The following is a 24449-nucleotide window of genomic DNA, read 5'->3' on the forward strand; positions in this document are numbered from 1 at the left end:
GACATAGCACTGCCACAGCCTTCCCCGCAGGCTGCATGACAAAGAGCGGAAGGGCAAAGTCTCAGCGGGTGCTCACCTCAGACAGCCACCGTTTCCAAAACCACCAACCCAGGGAGCTGACACGCAAGGTGACCCTGGGCTCACAGCCCCCCGTGGATCTAACAGAAGCAAATACGATCTCACTGGCCAGATGCACCCACCCTGGCACCAAGCAACGACAGAGCTATAATCAAGTGAGGAGACACAAGTAGAAGTGATTCCCCAAGAACAGGGCCAGCAGGCCCAGCAAACAGTAACACCAGACAAAAACTCCCAGCTCACCACCATCAAGAAGTTCAGATAACAAATCATTACTCAGAGACCATAACATACAGTTTTAATTGACAGATGCAAGTACTTCTTAAAGTGATCAAAACCCTAAGTAAATAATATGATACCTCTTAAAAAGACAAGAATATGGGAAATTAAGAAAATTTATGGAAATGAATAACACAGTCACAGAAACTTAAAACCAAGTGACTGTTCTTTACAGTAGATTTGATGTGGATCGGGTAGAGGGCAGATGAGCCAGGTGGAAGGCAACACCGAGCAAAGTGTCCAGAATGCACTGCAGGGGCTAAATGAAGGCATACCACAAGAGAATTGCTGGAAAATCAGGATACCAGAACAAACATGCATGCTCAGTTGCTCAGCCATGTCTGACTTTTTTATGACCTGCATGTAGCCTGCCATGCTCCTCCGTCCGTGGAATTTCCCAGGCAAGAATACTGGAGTGGGTTGCCATTTCCTACTCCAGGGGACCTTCCCAATGCAGATCCTTGTCTCCCGCATCTCTGGCACTGGCAGGTGGATTCATTAGCACTGTGCCACGTGGGAAGACCACAGACTAATAAATGACAAACTGGGAGAGGAAGGAAGAGAGGGAAGTGGTAACAGGCAATCTTTGAAGAGCTAAAAGCTGATGTCACAGAACTGATCCCAGCATGAATCATGCCCGGGGGAGGCCCAGAGGAGCGGGCAGGAGGAAGTTCATTCTCTCAACATCCCAGGTGTCCAAAGAAGCTTCAGGAAGGCTACAAGGCTACGTTCTCTGAGTCGCACACTCTGGTTGTACAGGGAACCCAAGGACGTGGTCTTTCTCAAAAACTAGGTACATTCTGTCCTTCCACCACATTGGCAACAGCACAGTGATCATTTCACCTGATTCTCGGGTGTTGCTGACCATCTGTCTAGAGGGGTGCAAGGCTTGACCCAGCAAGCCTCTCTGAGGCCGTGGCCCACCAGTCACTCATCCCCATGACTACAACCCTATGGACCCTACAAAATGAAAGGCAGGCAAAAAAAAAAAATTTAGAGATTCTAGTTTACTATCTTTTTACTTATCAGTTTATCATCTTTACTGCACAGTGGATTTCTCTCCCAGTAACTGAGGAGAGACAGTGGGGGCACTCCCCTCCTTGTACACTGACTGGCTGGAAAACTAGTCTGTCACCCCAGGGATGCCACACTAGAGGGGCTGTGTGTGCACAGGACAGCCCAAAGTAGGTCTGGCTGGAGCAAAATCCTCATGAATTCTCATTCCTCAGAATTTAGGGCTTCCTACCTCTAAGTCGCCCTGGGTTTTGAATGAGAGAGAAACACTGCACAACTGAAGGTTGCTAACATATAACTATCTAAAATTCAACATTTAAAACTAATGAATCTTAGATCACTACAAGGAAGCTGTTCCGAACATATCTGGGGCCAACAGATCTGCACACACAAAGAGTTTGGAAAAGAACGAAAGAAGTTCATAAGCTTCAACTCAACCCAGCAAAGTAAGCACACACTTCCTGGGTGTCAAGGACCAGGTCCAGCCTTTGTGAAGGCAGCCTGCGTTTCGTAAGACAGACAAATGGCATCTCCAGGCACTCCAACCTGGCTTAACGGCCAAATGAGGCTGAACCATGACACCTGCCTCACAGGATGGCTGTGAGATTTAAACCAGATAGTGTCAGAAAAACACACAGCAATCACTGGAGGCTATCCTACTGCTTAGGGATTACAGCATTAATTTAATATTCATTAGTGATTAAAGCAGCAAGTGTTCATTCAGGCCTTATTGATTAACATACAAAAAGCCACACAGATTTCGGAGACACAGGAAGTGAGTTCAAGGCTGCTGGGGCATGGCAGGGGCAGGATCTGGCCTCAGAGGTAGGGAAGCCTTGGGCCAGAGGTCCGGTGTGGCACGTATCTGCCACCTTCTCCCAGGCTGCTAGCATGGGAGGTCAAATCTTTTATACAATAGCTTGTCTAATCTAATGGAAGGGCTTTTACACAAAAAGCATTCTGGAGTAAAACAAAAAATCTTCTTGGAAAAGGAATCCCAAAGCCACAAATGCTCAACAGTGTCCAGACCCCAAGAGAAACGGTGACCCATTTCTCTCTCTCAAAGCACAAGGAGCTCCCCAAAGATGGTGAGTAAAATCCCTCAGCATCTACACCTGCACCCACCAGAAAGCAGTTTCCAGTGAATGGTTTACTCCTCCACACTTTCTCTGAAAGCCCTCAAAACAATGAAAAGGGAGACAGAGAATTAGAAAGAGAAATATATTCCACTTTTGACAAATCAAGAAAACAGACACGAGCAGAGTACACAAATCCCTGGGTGGACCAGACCAATGGCATCAGGAAGAGACACAGCAAGCCAGTGCCCCACTCCTGACCCCTGGGGAGATAAAGACCGTGCCACGGCAGCTTGCAAAGGATCGTGTGGACATGTGCGCAGAACCACTGAGTAGACCATGGCCTGTGGATTTGGCCTCGTATAGAGGCAGAGGCAGGTAGCAAACACATGACACTGAGGCCTGCCAGGAGCAACACCCAATTTATTCATGAGGAACTGGGGAACACAGCTCCTAACTGGGTAAAAGAAATACAACTTGAAGAGTGTACTCTTGCATTCCAGACTATAAACTTGAAATGAAGTGCAACCCTACCCCATTCTTCAAAAATGCACTGACTAAAGTCACAAAGTAACCAACTTGGGAATCAGGCTTAGAAATGGGGTGGAGGTGGCGGGTAAGCACCTGTAGGCCCAGAGGAAAGCCTCCTAAGGAAAGAGGTAAAGAACTTTTTTAGTAACATACTCCCCTACAGTCTCTGTGAGTTTCCTGTTACTGCTGAAACAAATCACAACAAATCTACAAATCTGGTGACTTAAAACAGAGCAACATATCCTCCTACAGTTCTAGAGATCAGGTGTCTGAAATGGGTCTTGCTGGGCTAAAGCCAAGGTATTGCAGGACAGTGTTCCTTCTGGAGGCTCCAGGGGAGAAGGTACCCTACCTTGCACAGTGTCCAGGGGCTGCTCCCATTCCTTGGCTGGTGTTCGCCTTCCAGAAACTGTGTCCCTGACCTCTGAGTGCATCTTCAGGTCTGCTCTGACTTTGCTCCTCCTGGCTCTTTTGGGGTTACTCAGGCCCACCTGGAAAAATCAGGCCAATCTCCCCAACTCAAGATTCTTAATTTAATTACATCTGCAAAGTCTCCTTTTCCAAATAACTGAACATATTCCCAGCTTCTGGAGGTTGGGACATGAACGTCATTGGGGGGTCATGACTCCAGCCACTGTAGGAAGCCCCATTTTCCTTGCTGTATCCAGTCTGGAGGCCACATACATGCATTGGATCATGGCCTCCTGTGGCCAACAACATCAGGACTGGTCTTTCTTGTGCTGACACCTCTCTGGTCCTCCATCTTCCCCTTTCACGTACCCTCTGACTACACTGGGCCCACTTAAGATAACCCAGGATAATCCCACTACTTTGAAGTCAGACAGTAGCAACCTTAACTCCATATTCAATTTTACTTTTCCAATTCCAATTCTCCCAATATATTCACAGATTCTGGAGATTGGGATATTGATATCTTTGAGGGGCCTTTATCCTGCCGACTGTACTCTCCTAAAAAGATTTTTAAAAATCAAAGAAGAAATTATTAACCAACAGAAAGACAAGAGCTTGGGAAAGAAATGGAGAAAAAGAAAATAAATGGGGTAGGAATGATGAGCACATTAGAAGCCATTAAAAAATAGAATAAACACAACCAACCAACCAAAGACACAAGCAAATGAAATGGCAAAGTATGTGAAATACTGAGTTTCTCAAAGAGATGACATATATAAGACACAGAAGAAACAGTGACTTGTCTCTGTCAGATGATGGGATATACTGTGCGCAGTTTTTAAAAAAAGTGATACAGAAAGATGAACATACAGAAATAGCCTGGAGAAGTTAATGAATCAAAAGAATGATATGAACATCCAGGCAGAAGACAGGCTGAGCTCAAATATCTGAACAATAATCCTCAGTGCTAAACGACGGAAATATTTCTATGAAGTTTTAAAGGGAAGGTGGGACGCGAGAGTTTTATACTCATGCAGGAGATATTTTGGAGCTCGCAAAAATTCTCCACTGAGGGTCATGAGCCATTTAAGAAGAGAGTGGGGATCACAATCCACAAACTCTACAATGAACTCCAACTGAAAGAGGAATTGAAAGAAAGGCCCTGACAATTCCTCTAGAATTACTAATAAAGGACCAGTACTGTGTGATCCTGGAATCCATCTAAACACAGCACAAAGACCAGGTAACTGGAAGCTGAGGTTACCCATGAGAGGGCAAACAGTATGTGTCTAGACCGTGGACGGAATGGAAACATAAGTAACGAGACAGGAGGCATGGGAGGGTGAGGAGAGAAGCGGGGCACACACTTCAGTCAGCTTTCAGAGCAGAACTAAGCTGATACCACTCATGGCAGCTGGTAAACACATTTCAGAGTTTCCCCCTAACTTTACAGGGGCTGAATGGAAACTACAGCTTCTCCCTAATTAATTCTTCTTTCTGAGTACCTGCCTAACCCACATGGCAGGGCGTGGATAGAGGGGCACTCCTTCCTGCTCAAGGGCCAGCCCAGGTACCTCGCTGGGTTGTTGTGAGGACCACAGAGGCTGGTGGACAGGTGCTGGTGTCAAGATCAGAGAGAGATCACCCCGGAAACAGAAGGGAGAAGCCCTGTGATGGGCCGGCCGCTGCGTACTCTGGGACTATGCACTTACTACAGGCTGGCCCACCAGCCCAGGAAGGGACATGCTGGGAACTCCAAGATAGAAGACACTGAGCTTAAATTCAGCAAATCTGTCATTATTAAATTAAATTTAGATGAGTACATTTTATATAGACCAAAAGACTAAAAATGTAATAATCTCCAACATGATTAAGTGAGAAAAAGGGAAACCAGAGGAAAATGGACACTGTATGCTCCCATGTGTTTAAATATGAAAAAAAATATACATACTTGAGCATCCACAGAATTTTTTCAGAAAGATACACAGGAGCAATTAACAGTGCCTGTTGAGAGAGGGATTGGGCCTGGCATAAGAAAGTGACTCACATTTTACTACATACTCTTGTTTTGTTTGAATTCTGTTAGCCTGTGTAAATACTGGCCTTCTCATTTTTTAACCAAATTGAATGAGCAAAGGAGAAAGGGTAAAAACTAGTATGCTTTCTATTTCCATGGAGTAATACTTGTTCTCCCACCTTTCTGTAGGGCTGGGGACAGGATGTGGCAAGATCTGTATTAGTTTTGTTTTCTAGATTTCAGTATTTTGTATGGATGCGTTTTACAAACAGTTTCTCCAAAACAAATGGTTTATGCTAAAAACACCAAGAGTCAAGTGCAGTAAAATAGGTTTCCCCGGATGTCAACTAAATTATTAATAATCCATTGAAAAACGAATGTCGATGATGCACACTGGACAAAGGTTTGAAGGATCCTCCAGTTTGTTGCCTGAAAAGGAAAATGCAAAGTGAATTCCTATGAAGGTCCAAAGGGTCTAGACCGCCCTGTCCTACTCCAGGTTGTTCTGTGTCCTGGAGCATTCCACCAGCTCAGGAAGATGGTACTTGTGGGACTCACTCTGGGGCTCCCAGAGGGTCGCTTCTCCCTTCTGTTTCCGGGGTGATCTCTCTCTGATCTTGACACAAGCACCTGTCCACCAGCCTCTGTGGTCCTCACAAAAACCCAGCAAGGTACCTGGGCATCCCCTTTTTCCAGATGTGGAAATGGGAACTCAGAGTAATGAGACCCCTCCCCAAGGTCACCAGGGCCCCCAGCGATGGGATAGGTCTCTTCCCAACTCTGCTGGAAAGGAACAAATGCCTAGGACTCCATCCTGAATAGAGAGGAGCTTGGAGAGAAGCTGCAGAGAGCTGACGGATACCCCTGGGTCTGCTGTCACCTGCCAGGATGCGGAGGCTAGGAGACAACCTGTGCCAGCCAGGGATTCACAGTAGGAGACAGCACCATGGAAATGGAACCCAGTGTGCCTGACCCCAAAGCACAGCCTCTCCTACATCCCTGCCCACAGGGGACCCAGGGATGGCAGTGTCCCACCCCCACTGGCCTGGACACTCAGAGGCTCTGAGTGTCACTTGGGTACCCACAACCTCTGCAGTCACTTGGGTACCCACAACCTCCTCTGTGGACTCTCTGAAAAGCAGAGTATGTTGGGGACAGAGGACCCCATGGGAGTGGCTGGACAGAGCAAGTATAGAACCATAGGGTGGTCCAAGCAGGGATCTGATCTGGATCCACTCCACTCAGTGCCCTGAGCATGGGGGTCCATCCAGCAGACACTCACCGGCTAGCCAGAGTCAAGTACTCAGAAACATGCAGGGAACTGGGGCAAACACAACTCCTGGGGAGGATGTGGCACAGCACCAGGGAATGGGCATGCAGCCTCATGCCTGCTGGGTCCCACAGAAAAGTCCCACAGCCTGACCGCAGCTGAGCTCTGCCTGCGTGCAGCCTTGGGTCTAGCTCTAGCCTGCTGGGTCTGCAGCAGATGCCTGGGGGCCATTCTCCTCTGTGAATCACTAGGAGCCACCTAACACCTTCACGCAAAATTTTATGTGTCTCCAAATGACTTAGGCTATTTCTACATTTCAGGTTTTTATTTCTGCTTCTGAAAAGTAACAATAATAACAATGTTAAAAAAAAAAAAAAAAACCCTCAAAACAGTTTCTTACATTTGTGTAAGTGCATTAAGTGTTAGTCGCTCAGTTGTGTCCGACTCTTTTTAACACCATGGACTGTAGCCCACCAGGCTCTTCTGTCCATGGAACTTTCCAGTCAAGAAGTGAGTTGCCATTCCCTTATCCAAGGGACCTTCCCAACCCAGGGACTGAACTTAGATCTCCTGTATTGCAGGCAGATTCTTTACTGTATGAGCCACAGTCTTAAACAATTTATAAAGTACACTCTCATGTCTAGATGAAGAAACCCAACCTGGACTTGTGAAGAGCTCTGCCTCTCTTGAAAATGTGCTTGGGCCCCAGAGGCCCCCACCCCACCCGTCTACCATGGAGGAAGCATGGCTCCCGCCTGGCTGAGCTCCGCTGACAGGATGCCTCAGGTATGACCTCCCCTCCAGCCTGACAGCTGCCCAGTGATCACGCAGTGCCCTGTTTTTCCTTGTGTCACGCATGCTCAGCCCAGGCCAGCACCCAGGACCCTTAGAGGAAGTCTGCTGTTGGCACATCCAGATGTCTATGTCGAAGGTGCTTTCTCATGCCTTTGCCCACTGGTCCACAGATGCCACCAGGAACCCAGGACAAAACGTCACTGCCCATCTCTTGGGCAACACAAGGAACTGGTGGGAGGAACACAAGGAACCCAACCCTCCCTGCTGCAGGCTTGGCAGCTCTATGCATTTAGACAGGTTGTTTCATCACGACGGGGAGTGGATAGCCAATACCCTCTCCTGATTGGAAAATGTCTCTGCTTCTCCTCCTCTCTGTTAGGGTTAGTTTAAGGGAAGAATGTACATTTGGGGGCTGGGGGGGGGGGAGGGGTCTGGTCTCCAGATTGCTCCAAGTGAAAGGGAAGTCAAAGTAGCTCAGTCATGTCCAATTCTTTGTGACCCCATGGATTGTAGCCTGCCAAGCTCCTTTGTCCATGGAATTCTACAGGCCAGAATACTGGAGTGGATAGCTGTTCCCTTCTCCAGGGGATCTTCCCGACCCAGGGATTGAACCCAGGTCTCCAGCATTGCAGGTGGCTTCTTTACCGTCTGAGCCACCAGACATACTCTCAAACACTAGACTTTCTAGTGCCCTGGGCATCATCTTACTGCAGGGGTTACTACTTGATCACAAGCCTGTTCTCAGCAATGCCCATCCTTAGGGCCCCACACCTGGCCTCACTCAGGGTGTGGGAAGGGAGGGGAGGGACCATCAACCTTCCAGCCTCATTAAGGGCTGTTTCACACTAAGGCTACAGTGTTGAATCATGAACCTCCACTTTATCATCATGAGTACAGTGGTTCCTTTCTAGACAACTTTTGCAGGCAAGAGAACACCAAGAGAGGATAGTGACAGAGAAGTCTTATCAATTACTTAAAAGAAAAAAAAAATCCTAGCATACTTTATCCAGAAAGCATCATTTTCCCACTCAATATCATGGGGACAGACTTGTCCATTATGGTGTCATAGTTCTGTTACGGGAAGTTGGGTAGATCTTATCCTCTTGGCAAACTGAAATAAAAGGGAGGTGGGTAGTAAGGAATCTTGCTCAGGGCCGAGGTTTGGGGGCACCAGCAGCCCCCTGGAGGCTCTCCAGAGCAGGGAGACAAGCCTAGGAGAGAGGTATGGCAAGGAGCAAGAGGGCAGTGCTGCTCAGGGGGCCAGAGAGGGCAGAACATTTGTCAGTATGTGGAGGGAGTCCCAGAGGAAGTACTAAGTTTGGGGTCCCACCCACTCCCCAGGCTGAGCCACATGGATGATGCGGACTGCTGCTTTAAGGCCCTCCGCACCCCAGACAGGTAAAAGGAGGTGGGGAGGAGGATTTTTCAAAATCTGGAGTGCAAACTAACACAATATTGTAAGGCAATTATATTCCAATTTTAAAAGAAATCAGGAATGCAGTTATTTTCCTTATCAAATAGATGTACCTAATATTCCCTGAGACCGCATACAGTGTCTGTGACACATATATGGAAAAGACAGAACTATACCTCCCCAGAGAATGGCACTCTGCAGTGTGCCACAGCATGGTGAGTCGGTAAATAACTTGCTGTTTGTTTTTTCTTTGCTCACTGCCAAACTGGGGGGCTCAAGTTGGAAAATGTGTCAAATTTGACATGAGCCTCATTCTCAACCCTAACACTTTTGAACTCATGGGAGCTAAACAATTCTAGAAAGAATAATTAAATTTCTAAGTTTAATTCCCATAGGACTAGTGAATGCATTTCATAAACACGCATGGAGAGCCTGTTCTGAACAGGCTGGGGCACAGCCTTCTCCTTGGAGCCTCACAGTCAGAAGGAGGGATGCTGACCACACAGCCCATTTCTAACTATAAATCCTTCTTCAAATGCTCTGTATTCTCCTCAGCAAGAGAAACGGATACAAACATTCTCAAAAGACGCCTAATTTTCCCTAGCTGTTCTCTCGCAGCAGTGAGTGGGCCTTTCTTTCCCCTGATTAGTCAGCACTAGGAGAGAAGAAGGGGATTACTGGGCACAGAATATGGACTTGAATAAGGTATCAGAGGTCAAACAGCTACCTGTCTCCACCTCACCTGTGAAACAGAGGACTAGAGAGATGCCCAAGGTGGGGGCCTGGTGCAGAGGCTGGGAGTCTCCCCAGCAGGCCCCGCCTTGACCTGCAGGGCCCACACACAGACTCTCCTCCATGGCCACGTTTCCCACCTGGTCCTCCAGTCACCCCACAGCCTACTTACAGGCAGACCTCCTTTCAGGGCTTCGCTTGACTGCACTTCATAGATACTGCATTTTTGTTTTTAACAAACTAAAGGTTTATGGCAACCCTGTATTGTCAAATGGTAGCTTGCATTTTTTTAGCCATAGAGTATTTTTAAACTAAGGGGTGTACATATAGAGAGATATATTTAGACATAATGCTATTGTACACTTAATAGATGATAGGACGGTGGTGTAAATGTAACTTTTATATGCACTGGGAACCAAAAGACTTCATGTGTTTTGCTTTACTGTGGTGTTTGCAACCTCCACAGTATCTCCTAATTTAAATGCAGCAGCACAGAGTCTTCTAACAAACCTCTAACTTGAAGCAGTGGAATTTCTTGCCTGTATCACCCCTCCCAAAACCCAGAAGCCTTACGTACCCTATGTGACAAAGTCTTTCTGAACACAAGGCTCTCCAGACTATTCATGGGATAAGTGGAGTTGGGTGGAAGAAACCTTAGGAAATGCTGTCAGTCATGGGCAGTGTGGGCAGATGACCCAGGGGAGAAGGAGGTTGCCCACACATGCCAGGCCTGACAAGCCAGAGTCTGCCGGCCACTTTGAACCAGGGGACCCTGAGGGCCTAGTTCACAGTCGGCACCTCAGACCAGACAGACTTTACAAACGAAATAATCAAGAGACGTGGACATGAAGTGCAACCCATTCCTACAAGTCCAGGCCACAGGCTCCCAGAGATCCAGTGTGGCCTTTCAATTCGCCTACCAATAATTATGCAGCTACAGTGCCAAGCGAAACAGCCATGGAGCTTTCACGTGACCTAGCAAGTGACACGGAGAAGGCAATGGCACCCCACTCCAGTGTTCTTGCCTGGAGAATCCCAGGGATGGGGGAGCCCGGTGGGCTGCTGTCCATGGGGTCGCACAGAGTCGGACACCACTAAAGCGACTTAGCAGCAGTAGCAGCAGCAGCAAGTGACAGGGCTTGCAAAAAAGCCACTTCCTCCCACAGGGGCCTGTGTTGTCCCTCAGAAGCCACAGAGACTTCTTTGCCCTGCACCACATTCAACACCAATGATGAGAGGATGCCCCTTGGTCTCAGAGGCCAGAGACGTGCTCCAAGAACAGCAGCCGGCCCTGCCAAGGGGCTCTTTCAGGGTGAGGAGAGCAGTGTAGACACAGAGCTTAGCCACACACTTCCCCCAAGGGTAAATGCCAAGACCACCCATGCTGGTGGGGCCTCAGGCCACGGTCACTGCCCTTCACAGACATGGGACTGCTGCTGCTGTTGCTAAGTCGCTTCAGTTGTGTCCGACTTTGTGTGACCCCATAGATGGCAGCCCACCAGGCTTCCCTGTCCCTGGGACTAGCAGGACCCCATCTCTGGAATGCTTTTCTCCTTCTTCTCTTTCCACCCACGAGTTGTCCATGTAAAAGACTAATTCTTCCATCAACTCCAAGAGTAAGAAAGTGTGTTCTGTAACAACCCATCTGATGAGACCGAGGGGCCTGCTAGAGGTAGGAGATGCAGCCCAACTCTCAGGGGGTCTGTAGTCTACCTGACTTGGAGGAACTTCCTTTAGCCTATTTTAACAGAACTGGCTGACCATTCCAGATAAACAATAAGAATCACTAAGCCAAAGAAGGTCCTCCATTCTTATTACCCATGCCTCCTGCTTCCTCTGCAAAAAAAGTTAAAAGCAAGTTCACTGAAGCTAGGCCTTGAGTTACAAGTGTAAGCTGTAAATCCATCAACAGACAACACTGGCAAGGGAGAGCAATGGGCTCGTGGTAAATGAGATGGGCACACTGCTTCCTACGTCCTTTTACTGGAATGATCTCTTTAGAATTGAAGGACTCACTGCACACTCTCTCATCTGATTCTCCCCCCAAACCTACACAAAACCAGAGAAGAGATTCTCCTCTTGGGGGGCCACCTGGGACTGTGCCCAAGGTCACACAGCCTGTCACATTGTCCAAGTCAGCAAGCAACTCGTCCATCTTCTTATCTACTCAGGGATGATTCTTTTCAAGAGATAGCATGATATTATTTAAAAGACTGGCAAAACATACTCCATTTTAAGAAGAAAAAGCGTGCAACTAGAGATTATCATACTAAGTAAAGTAAGTCAGAAAGACAAAGACAAATACCATATGATATCACTTATACATGGAATCTAAGATATGATACAAATGAACCTATCTATGAAACAGAAATAGAATCACAGAAATAGAGAACAGACTAATGGTTGCCAAGCAGAAGGGGGTCGGGTGATGAATGAGTTGGGAGGCAGAAGTTAACAGATGCAAACCATTATATTTAGACTGGATAAACAATAAGGTCCTATTGTAATAGCAGATATATTAAATATCCTATGATAAACCATAATGGAAAAAGAATATAAAAAAGAATGTGTATATACATAAGTATATGTGTGTGTATATATATATAATTGAATCACTTTGCTGTACAGCAGTAATTAACATTGTAAATTAATATATTTCAATTAATAAATAAAAAGAAAAAGTGAACAATATATATATTGGATGCTGGACAATTCCTTTTAATGCATGAAAAATTACACATGCAAATATGTTGCCTCATATTTTGATAATATACATATTCCCAAAGCTTCAAATCATCATTACAAGAAGTGTGGGGAAATGGATTGGAACCATGGTCTTTGGACCCCCAAGATAAAAGGATACTGACTCAGTCTTGGGGGTTAGGGTGGCCTTCTTGGAAGGAGGCACATCACATCCCAGGATGTGGTCCATCGTGGGGTCTCTTCCACAGTCCTGCCAGGCCAGCCCTGAGCATACTCTAATATCTGAGGAGCCCCACATCATAGGCAACTTCTAATATGGAACCAGAGAGATGATCTGAGTAAACCATGGGTGTGTCAGCCTCAGGGGCAGCAGAAGTGGGGGGCCTTCACAGCAGTAGCAAGGCTCAAGTTGGCAGGGGCAACACCAGGACATCTGCTCCTACACTCATCTCAGCAACTGAGAGACTGAATCTCAAGGAGGGTGAGTGGTCCATTCACACCCATCCCTAGCATCGTGAGAAACTGCTGATTTAATAAAACAATTGAATGAAACACTGAGCAGAAAAGAAAAAGAATTTCAGAGGTATGCCTTTGTATTTTGTAAAAGTTATACTGCATTTTATGCATGCATATTCACTCAGACATCAAATATCCATCACATTTATAAGGAAAACTATGGAAGGATAAACTAAGCTCAAACAAATATTTCCTTGCAAGGAGAAAGGTGAGATCCTTCAAACCCAGAAAATGAGTTTATTTTATCCCTAACTGCAAGAGACATGTATTTAGAACTTGCATTGGCATGAATGTACATTTGACTTCTAAGAATGTCAGATGGTGGACAGAAGAAATCTAATAGCAAGCACTAGGGGTTTGTGGAATCCTGCAGCTTCACTAGATAAGGCCTTGGAGACATGGAGGTTAACTTTCTCCTTTTCTCACGAGTGGCCTAAAGCATGACACGGAGAAGGCAATGGCACCCCACTCCAGTACTCTTGCCTGGAAAATCCCATGGACGGAGGAGCCTCATAGGCTGCAGTCCATGGGGTTGCTAAGAATCGGGCACGACTGAGCGACTTCACTTTCACTTTTCACTTTCATGCATTGGAGAAGGAAATGGCAACCCACTCCAGTATTCTTGCCTGGAGAATCCCAGGGACAGGGGAGCCTGGTGGGCTGCTGTCTGTGGGATCACACAGAGTCGGACACGACTGAAGCGACTTAGCAGCAGCAGCAACAGCAGCAGCAGAGCATGACAGGGCCATGCCTCATTCAGGGTGGTGGGTTGTGGCTAATGCAGAAGGAAAAGTAAGGTCTACTCTCTCCTAATCCCTGCCTTGACCACAGCCCACACGCCCCCAGCTCCAAAAGAAATACCATGTGTAAACCAGCCAGCTAAACACACCTCCAAAACATGGGTAGGTAAAAATGGCAGCATCAACCTCTCATTTTCAGAATTTTAATGACTTGTTTTCAACTCATGTACTCATTCTGTTACTATGAATGGCAAGGAGCTTCATCCCCAAAACGAGAGGGCAGCTTCTCCCTGACTGGCTCTGTCACATCTGTGTTAAAGTCATCTTCTTCTTGGTCGGACACACAGACTGCTCGGGGGATGCAGCAGTCTATCAAGGGCAAATGAAACTCTGCTTCCAAGTTTCCAAGGGTAAAATATTTTCAAATTAGATATACCATAAAAAGGAACCAGCATGTTTTGATTCCTTTTAAAAGCCTGTGGATCTCAGGATTCCCTCTTGCGTAGGATATCCTGTGGTCATCCTCAGGGATGGACAGCTTCCAAAAGGATCAGGTGCCACCTGTCTTTAATTGAGTGGCACTTCCCCTATAGCCATTTAAAATGCTCCAAGAGAAGCACAAAGCTGGAAAACTTTTTCCTTTTACCTCTCTAAAATCAACAGTTCAATTCTACAAGCATTTTGACAGAATAAGAAGTATAAAGAATTATCCAGTCATAGCATTTGGATAGGTGTCCAGTAAAAGATCTATTCCCTTCAAGGTATTATCTCTCCCTTCAGCATCTGGGCTCTACAAGGAACTTGAGGAAGTCACCATATAACTAGAAACACTGATGATCATCCAAGCTTTGAGACACAACCCTCCCAGCTTGGCAAGATGACCCTCCCGGCAGGAGCTCAGCTCTCCAGACCCACCAGGAACTTTCTGATGAATAACATGGCACACACTTAAAATCAGATTAAGCACACTAAAGTGAAAAGCACAGTTGCTTCTTTTCTCCCGTTTTCATTTTCTTCAGGTAAAAACACATACAGGGATTAAACATTTGCTTTTCTTTATCTGAGAAACCCTGAGCCAATAATGTTGGCAAGGCCAGCAAATAAACCCCCTGAGAGGTGCTACTGACACAGAGTCCTGGGGTTTAAGTCAATAGTTGTCAAACCCAAGAGAAAATATTGTTGGGGGATGGGAGACACATCCACTGGCTGTCCTGGTTGGCACCATCATGCCCTCTCCAGGACCAAGATATAGGCAGGGATTTCTGTGAGGCCAAGTCGCTCCTCTCCAAGCCAACACTCTCCCTTCTGCTGTCTGAGGAGGCACTGAATCTTCTGACTGGGACCAACCATCACTCTCCAAAGACATGGAGCCATTAAAGCTGCCCCATGGAGGGAGACCCATTCTAGAAGCCGCAACCTCTGGCTATTTAAAGCATATCCTTCCTTCAGTGTCCATCCCTTGGGCGATAGGCACACAGAGATGTGGGGCTCACAGGTATGCACCCCTAGTTTGGGGATCCTCCATACTTTTCAAGGTGGCTCAGGTAAAGGCCTGCCAAGATGCATTTAGCACGCCCCCTGCTGGCCCCTCGGGAGCTGACTCAGCCTTTATCTTTTGGGCCTAAGACAAGAATTAAATGACCTTAACATCCAAAGGAAACAAGAAGAAAAGCCAAGGCAATCTTGGCTTTTTAGAATCGGATGTGATACTCTAAGTATGAAAGGGGCATGAAAAGGCTTTAAAGTGAGGGATTTTGAAATGTTTTAGGAAACCAGTGGCTAATATCTCAACATTTAGTGAAAACACTTGCTTTGTATTATCAAAAGTACTACAGTGAGTTAAATTAAAAAAAAAAAAAATTACAATGAATACTTTCACAGGTCTACAGGTGGGGAAAAAAAAAGGATATGTGGCCAGAGTGGTTTCACAAACTCAATTTCTAAAGAGTTCATAGCTCAGAGACTTAAAAGCCAATTTTCACACATTTGAGGCTACTTCAATTATAGAAAAAAATCTCAGCAATGACTTAGAAGGTCGATTTCTAAAATAACCGTATGCAGCGGGGGCAAAGTTGCTGAAAAGATGTATATTTAAAGTCAGTTCTGCTATAAGGCTTCCTGTCTCAGGCAGCCTTGCCACTGTGAATAAATCTGGCACCTTTAGGCTGTGACAGGCCATGCACACGTGGCTGCTTCAGACGGACATGCCACTCTCCTTCTCCACAGGGGAGAACAGACAATTCAGCTTTCCCGCAGAAAAGGGGAAAGCTAGCCTTTCCCAGGGCTAGGGGCCTCACACAGGACCCAGGCTGAGACCCACATGAGGCAAGACTCTGTAATGCAATGGTTTCCATCCACTGCCACCCTGAATGCCAAGCCTAAGGTGATGCTCTACTTCCGGTTTTCTTCCCACCAATCCAAGGTTTTTGAAAGCTTACCCTCCTGACCGGACTCAAACTTTTGCATGGCCTGTGGTATTAAATTCTTTACAGACCCAATATGATCACACTAATAATTTAAGGTATGCTTCTTTGCACCAATTAGGAAGTCATTAATTATTAAATACACAAATGTCAATACTTTTGTCCCTCACTGAATATCCTTTCAATATGCTAGGCTTCAGTAGAAGTGCAGACTGTCTTGGGAACTTGCTTACTTCTGTTCCCATCACAGTCCATACTAATGGAACACTTACACACACTATAATGCTGGCACTCTGCTCCCATTTATGGGGAGAAATTTCCCCAGAACTTTGTGTGCCATGCAGGTTAAGTCCCAGCCTCTGCACTCTCTCAACTCTCTTCAGGTGTTAAACTAGCCCTGGAGGCTGGTGGGCCACACAGCTGCTACAGGAAAGGCAGGGAGGGCCCCAGAGAAGCTGTCACCCCTTTCTCCAGAGCAGACTGCTCCCAGGCCCATCATGGTGGGGAGTCCTGGAGGAGGTGGTGATGGAGAGCTAGAAGACCAGCAGATTTTCCTGAAGCAATCAGGGCCTGTGAAGATATAGGCCACACTGTCTACCTTTTCTGAACACATCATCTGCCACCTCAAATACAATGTCTTTTAATTTTTCTCATCTTATAGCTCACTTTCAGTTATAAAGATAAAGCCGGGTAATAGCCACTGAAGTGTCATGCGTGACTTTCCCCTGGATGCTTGTGATATGGATGGAGTGATTCCCGGATCTGTGAGGATCTAACAAGTTTCCCTTCAGCCTCTCTTGAATCTACTCATTCTCAAGCCAAGAAATAAAAACAAAAACCGTTTTCACCTGTGTAAGGTTGGTGAGTTCACAGAGCAAAGACAAATCTATTTTGTAGCAAAGACTCTCAAAGGGCTGCAATAGCTTCACTGGAGGAGGGTGCACTTGGGCGGTTGTGTCCAATGAAGGAAAGTTTTTGTTAATGATGACATCACTGACATCTCCCGAATTTAAAGGAGCACTTAAAGCACAGCAAATGCGATTTTACCCCCTCCAGTGAAAAGATGCCAGGGAAGGCCTCCAGGTTCACAGCCAAATTGCATTAGCCGCTCGCCCACTGTCCAGCCAGACCCAGAGGAACGAGCGAGCGGCGCACGGGGCCGCGGTGGCCCACGCAGCCACGGCCCGGTCACCCGGCCGGCGGCCTCACGCGATGCTGCCGGGCCGTGCCTGGGAGTCCTCCGGCGCCCCGGGACCCCAGTGCGCCCAACGGACCGAGGAGCCGGTGTCCCCGAGCCCGTCATCACGTTCCAGTGCAGACGGCTCCGGGGCCCGAAGGAGACACCGTCCGCGACCCAGCGGGAGCGCCGCACCCTGCCCGGAGACGCGCGCCGCGTCGGGCTAGCGCCGGTGGCCGAGGCGCCCGCGGGGTCCAGAGCCGAGCCCGCAATGCAGACGCGCCGGCGAGCCCCGCGCTGTGCCCGCGACCCCCGCGCCCCAGACCCGGGGCCGCCCGGCCTCTGCGCCCACCTGCTCCGTCACGAAGCTGCGGAGGCACCCAACGCAGCACTGGGACGGATAGCGCACCTGCCGGGCCCGCGGCCCCGGCCCCACCGCCGCCGGCAGCACCGCGGCCAGCGCCGTCTCACCTGCCGCGCCGCTCCGCTCAGTCAGCCCGCAGCGCCGCAGTAGCTGCTACCCGACTTCCATTTTCTCTGGCTTTAAGGAAAACCGGATCAGCTGTTTCTCGCGCTCCGGCTCCGCGGCCCCCTCCCCAGCTGCCGCTCGCTGTCCGGGGGCCTCTCCTCCCCCGCCTCCTCCCGCGCTCTGCTCCGCCCCTCGCGCCCCTCCGCTCCGCCCGCGGCCGCGCGCTGTGCCCGCCTCTCCGCTCCGCCCGCGGCCGCGCGCGCCCCCTGACGTCACCGGCCTCTGCCGCGCCTCTCCTTCGCCCCGCGTGGACGTGCGCGCGCCCCATCTCCGCCCCGCCCCCGCCCCGCCGGCCGGCTCCGAGAGCGCGTGCTCGCAGCCGCCACCCGCGGCTAGACCTGGTCTCTGGGGAGAACACCGGACACCCCTCGCGGGCGTTCAGACGCCCACCTTCCCAGGCGCCTGCGCTCGCTCTTCCAGGTGCCCCTTGGTACCTGCCTCAGAAACTGCAAAAGACACTGCTGAAATAACCTGCCTTTGCCCGTCTGCCTGCCTCACACTGTTTGCGCCCACCTTTATCTTTTCTTGCTTTCTGCTCACACTTTCTTTTTCAGGATCTCAAACTTTCTCCCATCCATCCTGTCTCGGCTCTTCCGCCAAGCCCTGCTTTGGGGCCGGTGCATCACATCTCATCTGAAGTTGCTCCCTTAGCCTTTTAAACCGATATTCTGACTTTTCTCCCTTTCTTACCTTCCTCTTAAAAGTATTTCTTACCTTCCTCTTAAAAGTATTTTCACACCACGACTTGGAACTGTTCCTTTCTCTGATGCCAAGGCGGGCCCACAGCTTACTGCCCACTTTCGTATCACCCTCTCAATGTAGCTATGCCCGGTTCTTCCAAATAATACCATATGTTAAAGGTTACTAGTACTGGAGACATTACTTTGCCTACAAAAGTCCTGGTTTTTCCAGTATTCGCGTTCAAGATGTGAGAGTTGGACCATAAAGAAGGCCAAAGAATTGATGCTTTGGAACCGTGGTGTTGGAGAAAACTTTAGAGTCCTTTGGACTGCAAGATCAAACCAGTCAATCCCAAAGGAATCCTGAATATGCCTTGGAAGGACTGAGGCTGAAACTGAAGCTTCAATACTTCGGCCACCTGATGCTAAGAGCTGACTCACTGGAAAAGACCCTGATGCTGGGAAAGATTGAAGGCAGGAGGAGAAGGGGCTGACAGAGGATGAGATGTTTGGATAGCATCACCGACTCAATGGAGGTGAGTTTGAGCAAACTCCAGGAGATAGTGAAGGACAGGGAAACCTGGCATGCAGCAGTCCATGGGGTCGCAGAATCAGACTCAACTGATCGACTGAGGGACAAGAAGTACTGTTCTCATGCATTTCTTAACAATCCTTTCGCTCTTGGTTTAGGATTTCTTGCTTGCTTTTTAAACGTTATGTATATGCTTAGTCTCAGCAGACTCCATGGACTGTAGCCCATCAGGTTCCTCTGCCCATAGAATTTCAGAGGCAAGAGTACTGGAGTGGGTTGCCATTTCCTACACCAGGGAGGTGTACCTATACCGGGGAGTTATATATACACCATATATGTATATATGTGAATTACTAAATATATATCATTTTAGTAGTTTATTTGACTTATTAAATACAGTAGAATGGATCTTTTGGATATACAGCCCTGTAAGTTTGGATTACTGTAACCACCATCACAATTAAGATACATAACCCCAAGAACTCCCACTTGTTGCTGTTTTATAGCCACACCCTTTCCAAACCCTAATATGTTCAGACATACGGCAACCACTGATATGTTCTGCATTGTCTCCATTGCTGTAGCGTGTCTTTTCAAGAATGTTATACACAGAGAATTATGCAACGTGCAGCATTTTATAACTGACTTTATTCATTCATCATCATGGCTTTGAGATTCACCCACGTTTATCAATAGTTCTTTTTATTATTGGGTATTGTTGTTCAATTGCTAAGTTGTGTCTGACTCTTTGTGACCCCACAGACTGTAGCACAGCACGCCAGACTCCTCTGTCCTCCACTATCTCCTTGAGATTGCTCAAATTCATGTCCATTGAGTCAGTGATGCTATCTAACCATCTCATCCTCTGTTGCCTCCTTTTTCTTTTGCTTTCAACCTTTCTCAGCATCAGGGTCTTTTCCAATGAGTCAACTCTTCACATCACGTGGCCAAAGTATTGGAGCGTCAGCTTCAGCATCAGTCCTTCCAAAGAATATTCAGGGTTGATTTCCTTTAGGATTGACTGGTAGATCTCCTTGCTGTCCAAGGGACTCTAGAGCATTTTCCAGCACCACAATTCTAAAGCATCAATTCTTTGGCGCTCAGCCTTCTTTATGGACCAAGTCTCACTTCCATACATGACTACTGAAAAAAAAAACATAGCTTTGACTATACAGACTTTTGTCAGCAAAGTGATGTCTCTGCTTTTTAAAATGCTGTCTAGGTTTGTCATAGCTTTTCTTCTAAGGAGCAAGTGTCTTAATTTTATGGCTACAGTCACCTTCTGCATTTGTATGTTTTTTGGTTTATTCATCCACTGAAGGTTTTCAGTTTGGAGTGACTGTAAATAGGTGTTCTATTGATACAAAGAGTTGCATGCAGAGTTTTTCATGGACAAGTTCTCAAATTAGTTGGGTAAATACCTTGGAGTACTAATGCTAGGTCTTTTGGTAAACTTGCTTATCATTATAGAAACACTAAAAACAGTTTTCCAGAGTATTTATACCATTTCTATAACCACCAGCAATATATGAGAGTCCCACTTACCTGCATCCTTGCCAACACTTGATATTTACTGTATATTAGGCATTCTCATAGGTGTGAAGAAATTTAATTGTTGCTTTAATATTAAGTTCCCTAATGAAAAATAATGTGTGGCATTGTTTCACTTGCTTATTTGCTACTGGTTTATCTTCTTTGGTGACACGTTTGTTCATATCTTTTGCCAATTTTTAAATTATTTTTCTTATTGTTGAGTTTTAAGAGTTCTTTGCATATACTGGATAGAAGTAATTTGGTGGTGCAAGTGGTAAAGAACCGGCCTGCCAATGCAGGAGACTAAGAGACGAAGGTTCGATCCCTGGATGGGAAAGATCTCCTGGAGAAGGGCATGGCAATCCATTCCAGTATACTTGCCTGGAGAATCCTATGGACAGAGGATCCTGGCAGGCTAAGGTCCACATGATGTGCTTAGTAACTCAGTTGTTTCTGACTTCTTTGAGACTCCATGGACTGTAGCCCGCCAGACTCCTCTGTCCATAGGGATTCTCCAGGCAAAAATACTGGAGTGGGTTGCCATGCCCTCCTCCAGGGGATCTTCCCAATCCAGAGATCGAACCCAGGTGTCCCGCAATGCAGGTGGATTCTTTGCCATCTGAGCCACCAGAGAAGCCCATAGGGTCACAAAATGTCAAACACAACTAAAGTGACTTAGCATGCATGCTAATATAGAGCTTGTTGAGTTTTTTCTTTCCTGTTTTCCATTTAATGCTGTAAGTTTTTCTCTAGACACAGGTTTTCTGTATACAACAAATTGTGATAAATTGTATTTCCAGTTTTGTTTAATTCAATACATTTTAATTAAACTTGAGAATTCCTCTCTGAGGCAAATGTTTTTAGAAATGTATTATTTAGTTTCCAAATAATTATAGAGATTTTCAGCTACTTTTCTGTTTCTGATTTCTAGGTTAATTCAATTGTGGTCTAAGAGCATACTATGTATGATTTCTACTTTTCTGTAATTTGATAAGGTGTGTTTTATGGCCCACAATGAGAATGTATATTATGCTGTCCTTGGATAGAGTATTTGTAAATGTCACTTAGATAAAGGTGATTGATTGATGTTGTTCAGGCCAACAATGTCCCTATTGATTTTCTACCTATTTGAGCTATCAATTTTTGAAAGAGAACTTTTGAAATCTCTAATTGTAGTAGTATGTTAGTCCATTTCATTTAGCAGGTTTATCAGTTTTTGCTTCACATATTTTGATGCTTTGTTGTTAGATACAAGCACATGTAGAATTATTGTGTCTTCTTGGAGAATGGGTCTCTTTGTGATTGTACAGTTCCCCTCACCTTTACCTAATACTGTCACTTCAAGTCTGTTTTGTCTGAAATTAATTTAGCTACTCTATTTTTTGATTAGGGCTGGCATGGTATCTTTCTTCACACCTTAACCTTTAACCAAACAGATTATGGTTTAATGTGGGCTTCTTATAGACAAAATAGAGTGGTATCTTGTTTTATTATCCATTTTGGCAACATCTGTCTTTTAATTCTGGAGAAGGCAATGGCAACCCACTCCAGTACTCTTGCCTGGAAAATCTGGTAGGAGGAGCCTGGTAGGCTGCAGTCCATGGGGTCGCTAAGAGTAGAAAACCACTGACTGACTTCACCTTCACTTTTCACTTTCATGCATTGGAGAAGGAAATGGCAACCCACTCTAGTGTTCTTGCCTGGAGAATCCCAGGGACGGGGGAGCCTGGTGGGCTGCCATCTATGGGGTCGCACAGAGTTGGACACGACTGAAGCGACTTAGCAGCAGCAGTCTTTTAATTCATATGCTAAACTATTCATATTTAACATAGTTATTGACAAATTTGGGTTAATATAAACCATGTTTGTAACAATTTTTTACTTGTTGCCTGTGGCTTATTTTTCTACCCTCTTTGATTTTCATTGAGCATTTTATATGACTCGACTTTATCTGTTCTCTTAGAGTATCAATTATACCTCTTTGAAGAATTTTTAGTTATTTTTCTCGTTTTTAACTAATTTATGTACACTTTCCAATAATACTATTCAGTGTCACATGTAGTATAGACATCTTATAACCATGTGTTCCCAATCCCCCCCTCCTCATTCCTTGTGATGTTGTCATTCACTCACTTAACCATGTGTGTAATTTCCTCTACTTCTAATATTCCTGTAAACAAACAACTATCTTTTAGATCAATCAAGAATAAAACAAATTAAAAATTTTATTCTACTTTCATTAATTCTTTCTCCAATACTCTTGCCATCTTTTTGTAGATCCAAGTTTCTGACTTGTTTCATCTTCCTTCTGTCTGAAAAAAAATCTTTTAACATTTCCTGAAGGATAGATCTGCTGGTGAATAGTCTCAGCTTCTCTTTGCCTGAGAAAGTCTTAAATGTCTTCTTCCCTTTTTAATTGAAGTATAGTTGACTTACAGTATTATATTGGGTTCAGGTTATTTATTTATTTTGACTGTGCTAGGTCTTCACTACTGCGCAGACTTGTCTCTGCTTGTGGAGCAGTCTACTCTCTAGCTGTGTGCAGGCTTCTCATTGTGGTGGCTTCTCTTGTTGAGGAGTACAGGCTCCAGGGCACAGAAGCTTCAGTAGGTGCAGCATGTGACCTTAGTATTTGCAACCTTGGGTTTCTAGAGCAGAGGCTCAATAGATGAGACTACAGGCTTAGTTGTTCCACGGCATGTGGGATCTTTCCAGATCAGGGATTGAACCTTTGTCTCCTGCATTGACTGGTGGATTCTTTACAACTGAGCCACGAGGGAAGCCCTAGGTTCAGGTTTAAAACATAGTGATTCAGTACTTTAATAGATTATATAACATACAAAGTTATTACAAAATATTGACTATATTCCCTGTGCTGTATGTTACATCCTTATAACTTACTTATTTTATAACTGGTAGTTATAATAACTTCTTAATCCCCTTCATTTATTTTGTTCCTCCCCATTTATCTCTGTTTTGGTAACCACTAGTTCATTCTCAGCATCTGTGAGTCTGTTTTTGTTTTGTTGTGTTTGATCACTTATTTTATTTCATTTTTTAGAGTCCACATATAAGGGAAAACATACAGTATTTGTCTTTCTCTGTCTGATTTATTTCACTAAGTATAATACGTTATATGTTCATCTATATTGTTGTAAATGTTAAGATCTCATTCTTTGTGTTATATATAATGGAATATTACTTGACCATAAAAGGAATGTGTATATATGTCACATCTTCTTTATCTATTCATCTATCAGTGGACACTTAGTTTGCTTCCATATCTTGGTTATTGTAAATAATGCTGCTATAAACATTGGGGTGCATATATCTTTTTGAATGAGTGTTTTATTTTTCTTCAGACAGACACCCAAGAGTGGAATTGCTGGATAGTATGGGCAGTTTAGTTCAGTCACTCAGTCGTGTCCAACTCTGCATCCCCATGGACTGCAGCACTCCAGGCTTACCTGTCCATCACCAACTCCAGGAGCTTGCTCAAATTCATGTCCATTGAGTCAGTGATGCCATCTGACCATTTCATCCTCTGTCGTCCACTTCTCCTGCTTTCAATCTTTCCCAGCATCAGGGTCTTTTCCAATGAGTCAGTTCTTTGCATCAGGTGGCCAAAGTGTTGGAGTTTCAGCTTCAGCATCAGTCCTTCCAATGAATATTCAGGACTGATTTCCTTGTGGATTGACTGGTTTGATCTCCTTGCAGTCCAAGGGACTCTCAAGAGTCTTCTCCAACACCACAGTTCAAAAGCATCAATTCTTTGGCACTCAGCTGTCTTTATAGTCTAACTCTCACATCCATACATGACTACTGGAAAAGCCATAGCTTTGACCAGACAGACCTTTGTCAGGAAAGTAATGTCACTGCTTTTCAAGATGCTGTCTAGGTTGGTCATAGCTTTTCTTCCAAGGACCAAGCACCTTTTAATTTCATGGCTGCAGTCAGCATCTGCAGTGATTTTGGAGCCCAAGAAAATAAAATCTCTCA

At 45.9% G+C, this 24449-nt stretch overlaps 2 protein-coding genes across 5 annotated transcripts in view; one reads left to right on the forward strand and one right to left on the reverse strand.

Annotated features, from left to right (window-relative positions):
• Positions 1–17787, reverse strand: part of OTUD7A (OTU deubiquitinase 7A) — a 389075-nt gene extending 371288 nt beyond the window's left edge. For 2 of the 4 annotated variants that reach the window (XM_086364069.1, XM_086364070.1), the window contains exon 1: positions 17648–17787. The gene's annotated coding sequence lies outside the window, so the exon portion shown is untranslated. Of the gene's footprint in view, positions 1–17528 lie in introns of all 4 variants that reach the window. The other 2 variants (XM_086364072.1, XM_086364073.1) reach the window with 2 other exon arrangements.
• Positions 1–24449, forward strand: part of LOC147349474 (uncharacterized) — a 72305-nt gene that overhangs the window by 8481 nt on the left and 39375 nt on the right. The window contains exons 3-4 of the mRNA XM_086364988.1: positions 7386–7462; positions 17105–18921. Coding sequence (XP_086221114.1) covers positions 7386–7462; positions 17105–18175 — 1148 coding nt within the window. The 3' untranslated portion in view covers positions 18176–18921. The remainder of the gene's footprint in view (positions 1–7385; positions 7463–17104; positions 18922–24449) is intronic.

This window comes from Bos grunniens, chromosome 21, assembly GCF_055505025.1.
Source record: "Bos grunniens cultivar Pamir isolate PY7600 chromosome 21, Bosgru_T2T1.0, whole genome shotgun sequence".
Lineage (NCBI taxonomy): Eukaryota > Metazoa > Chordata > Mammalia > Artiodactyla > Bovidae > Bos > Bos grunniens.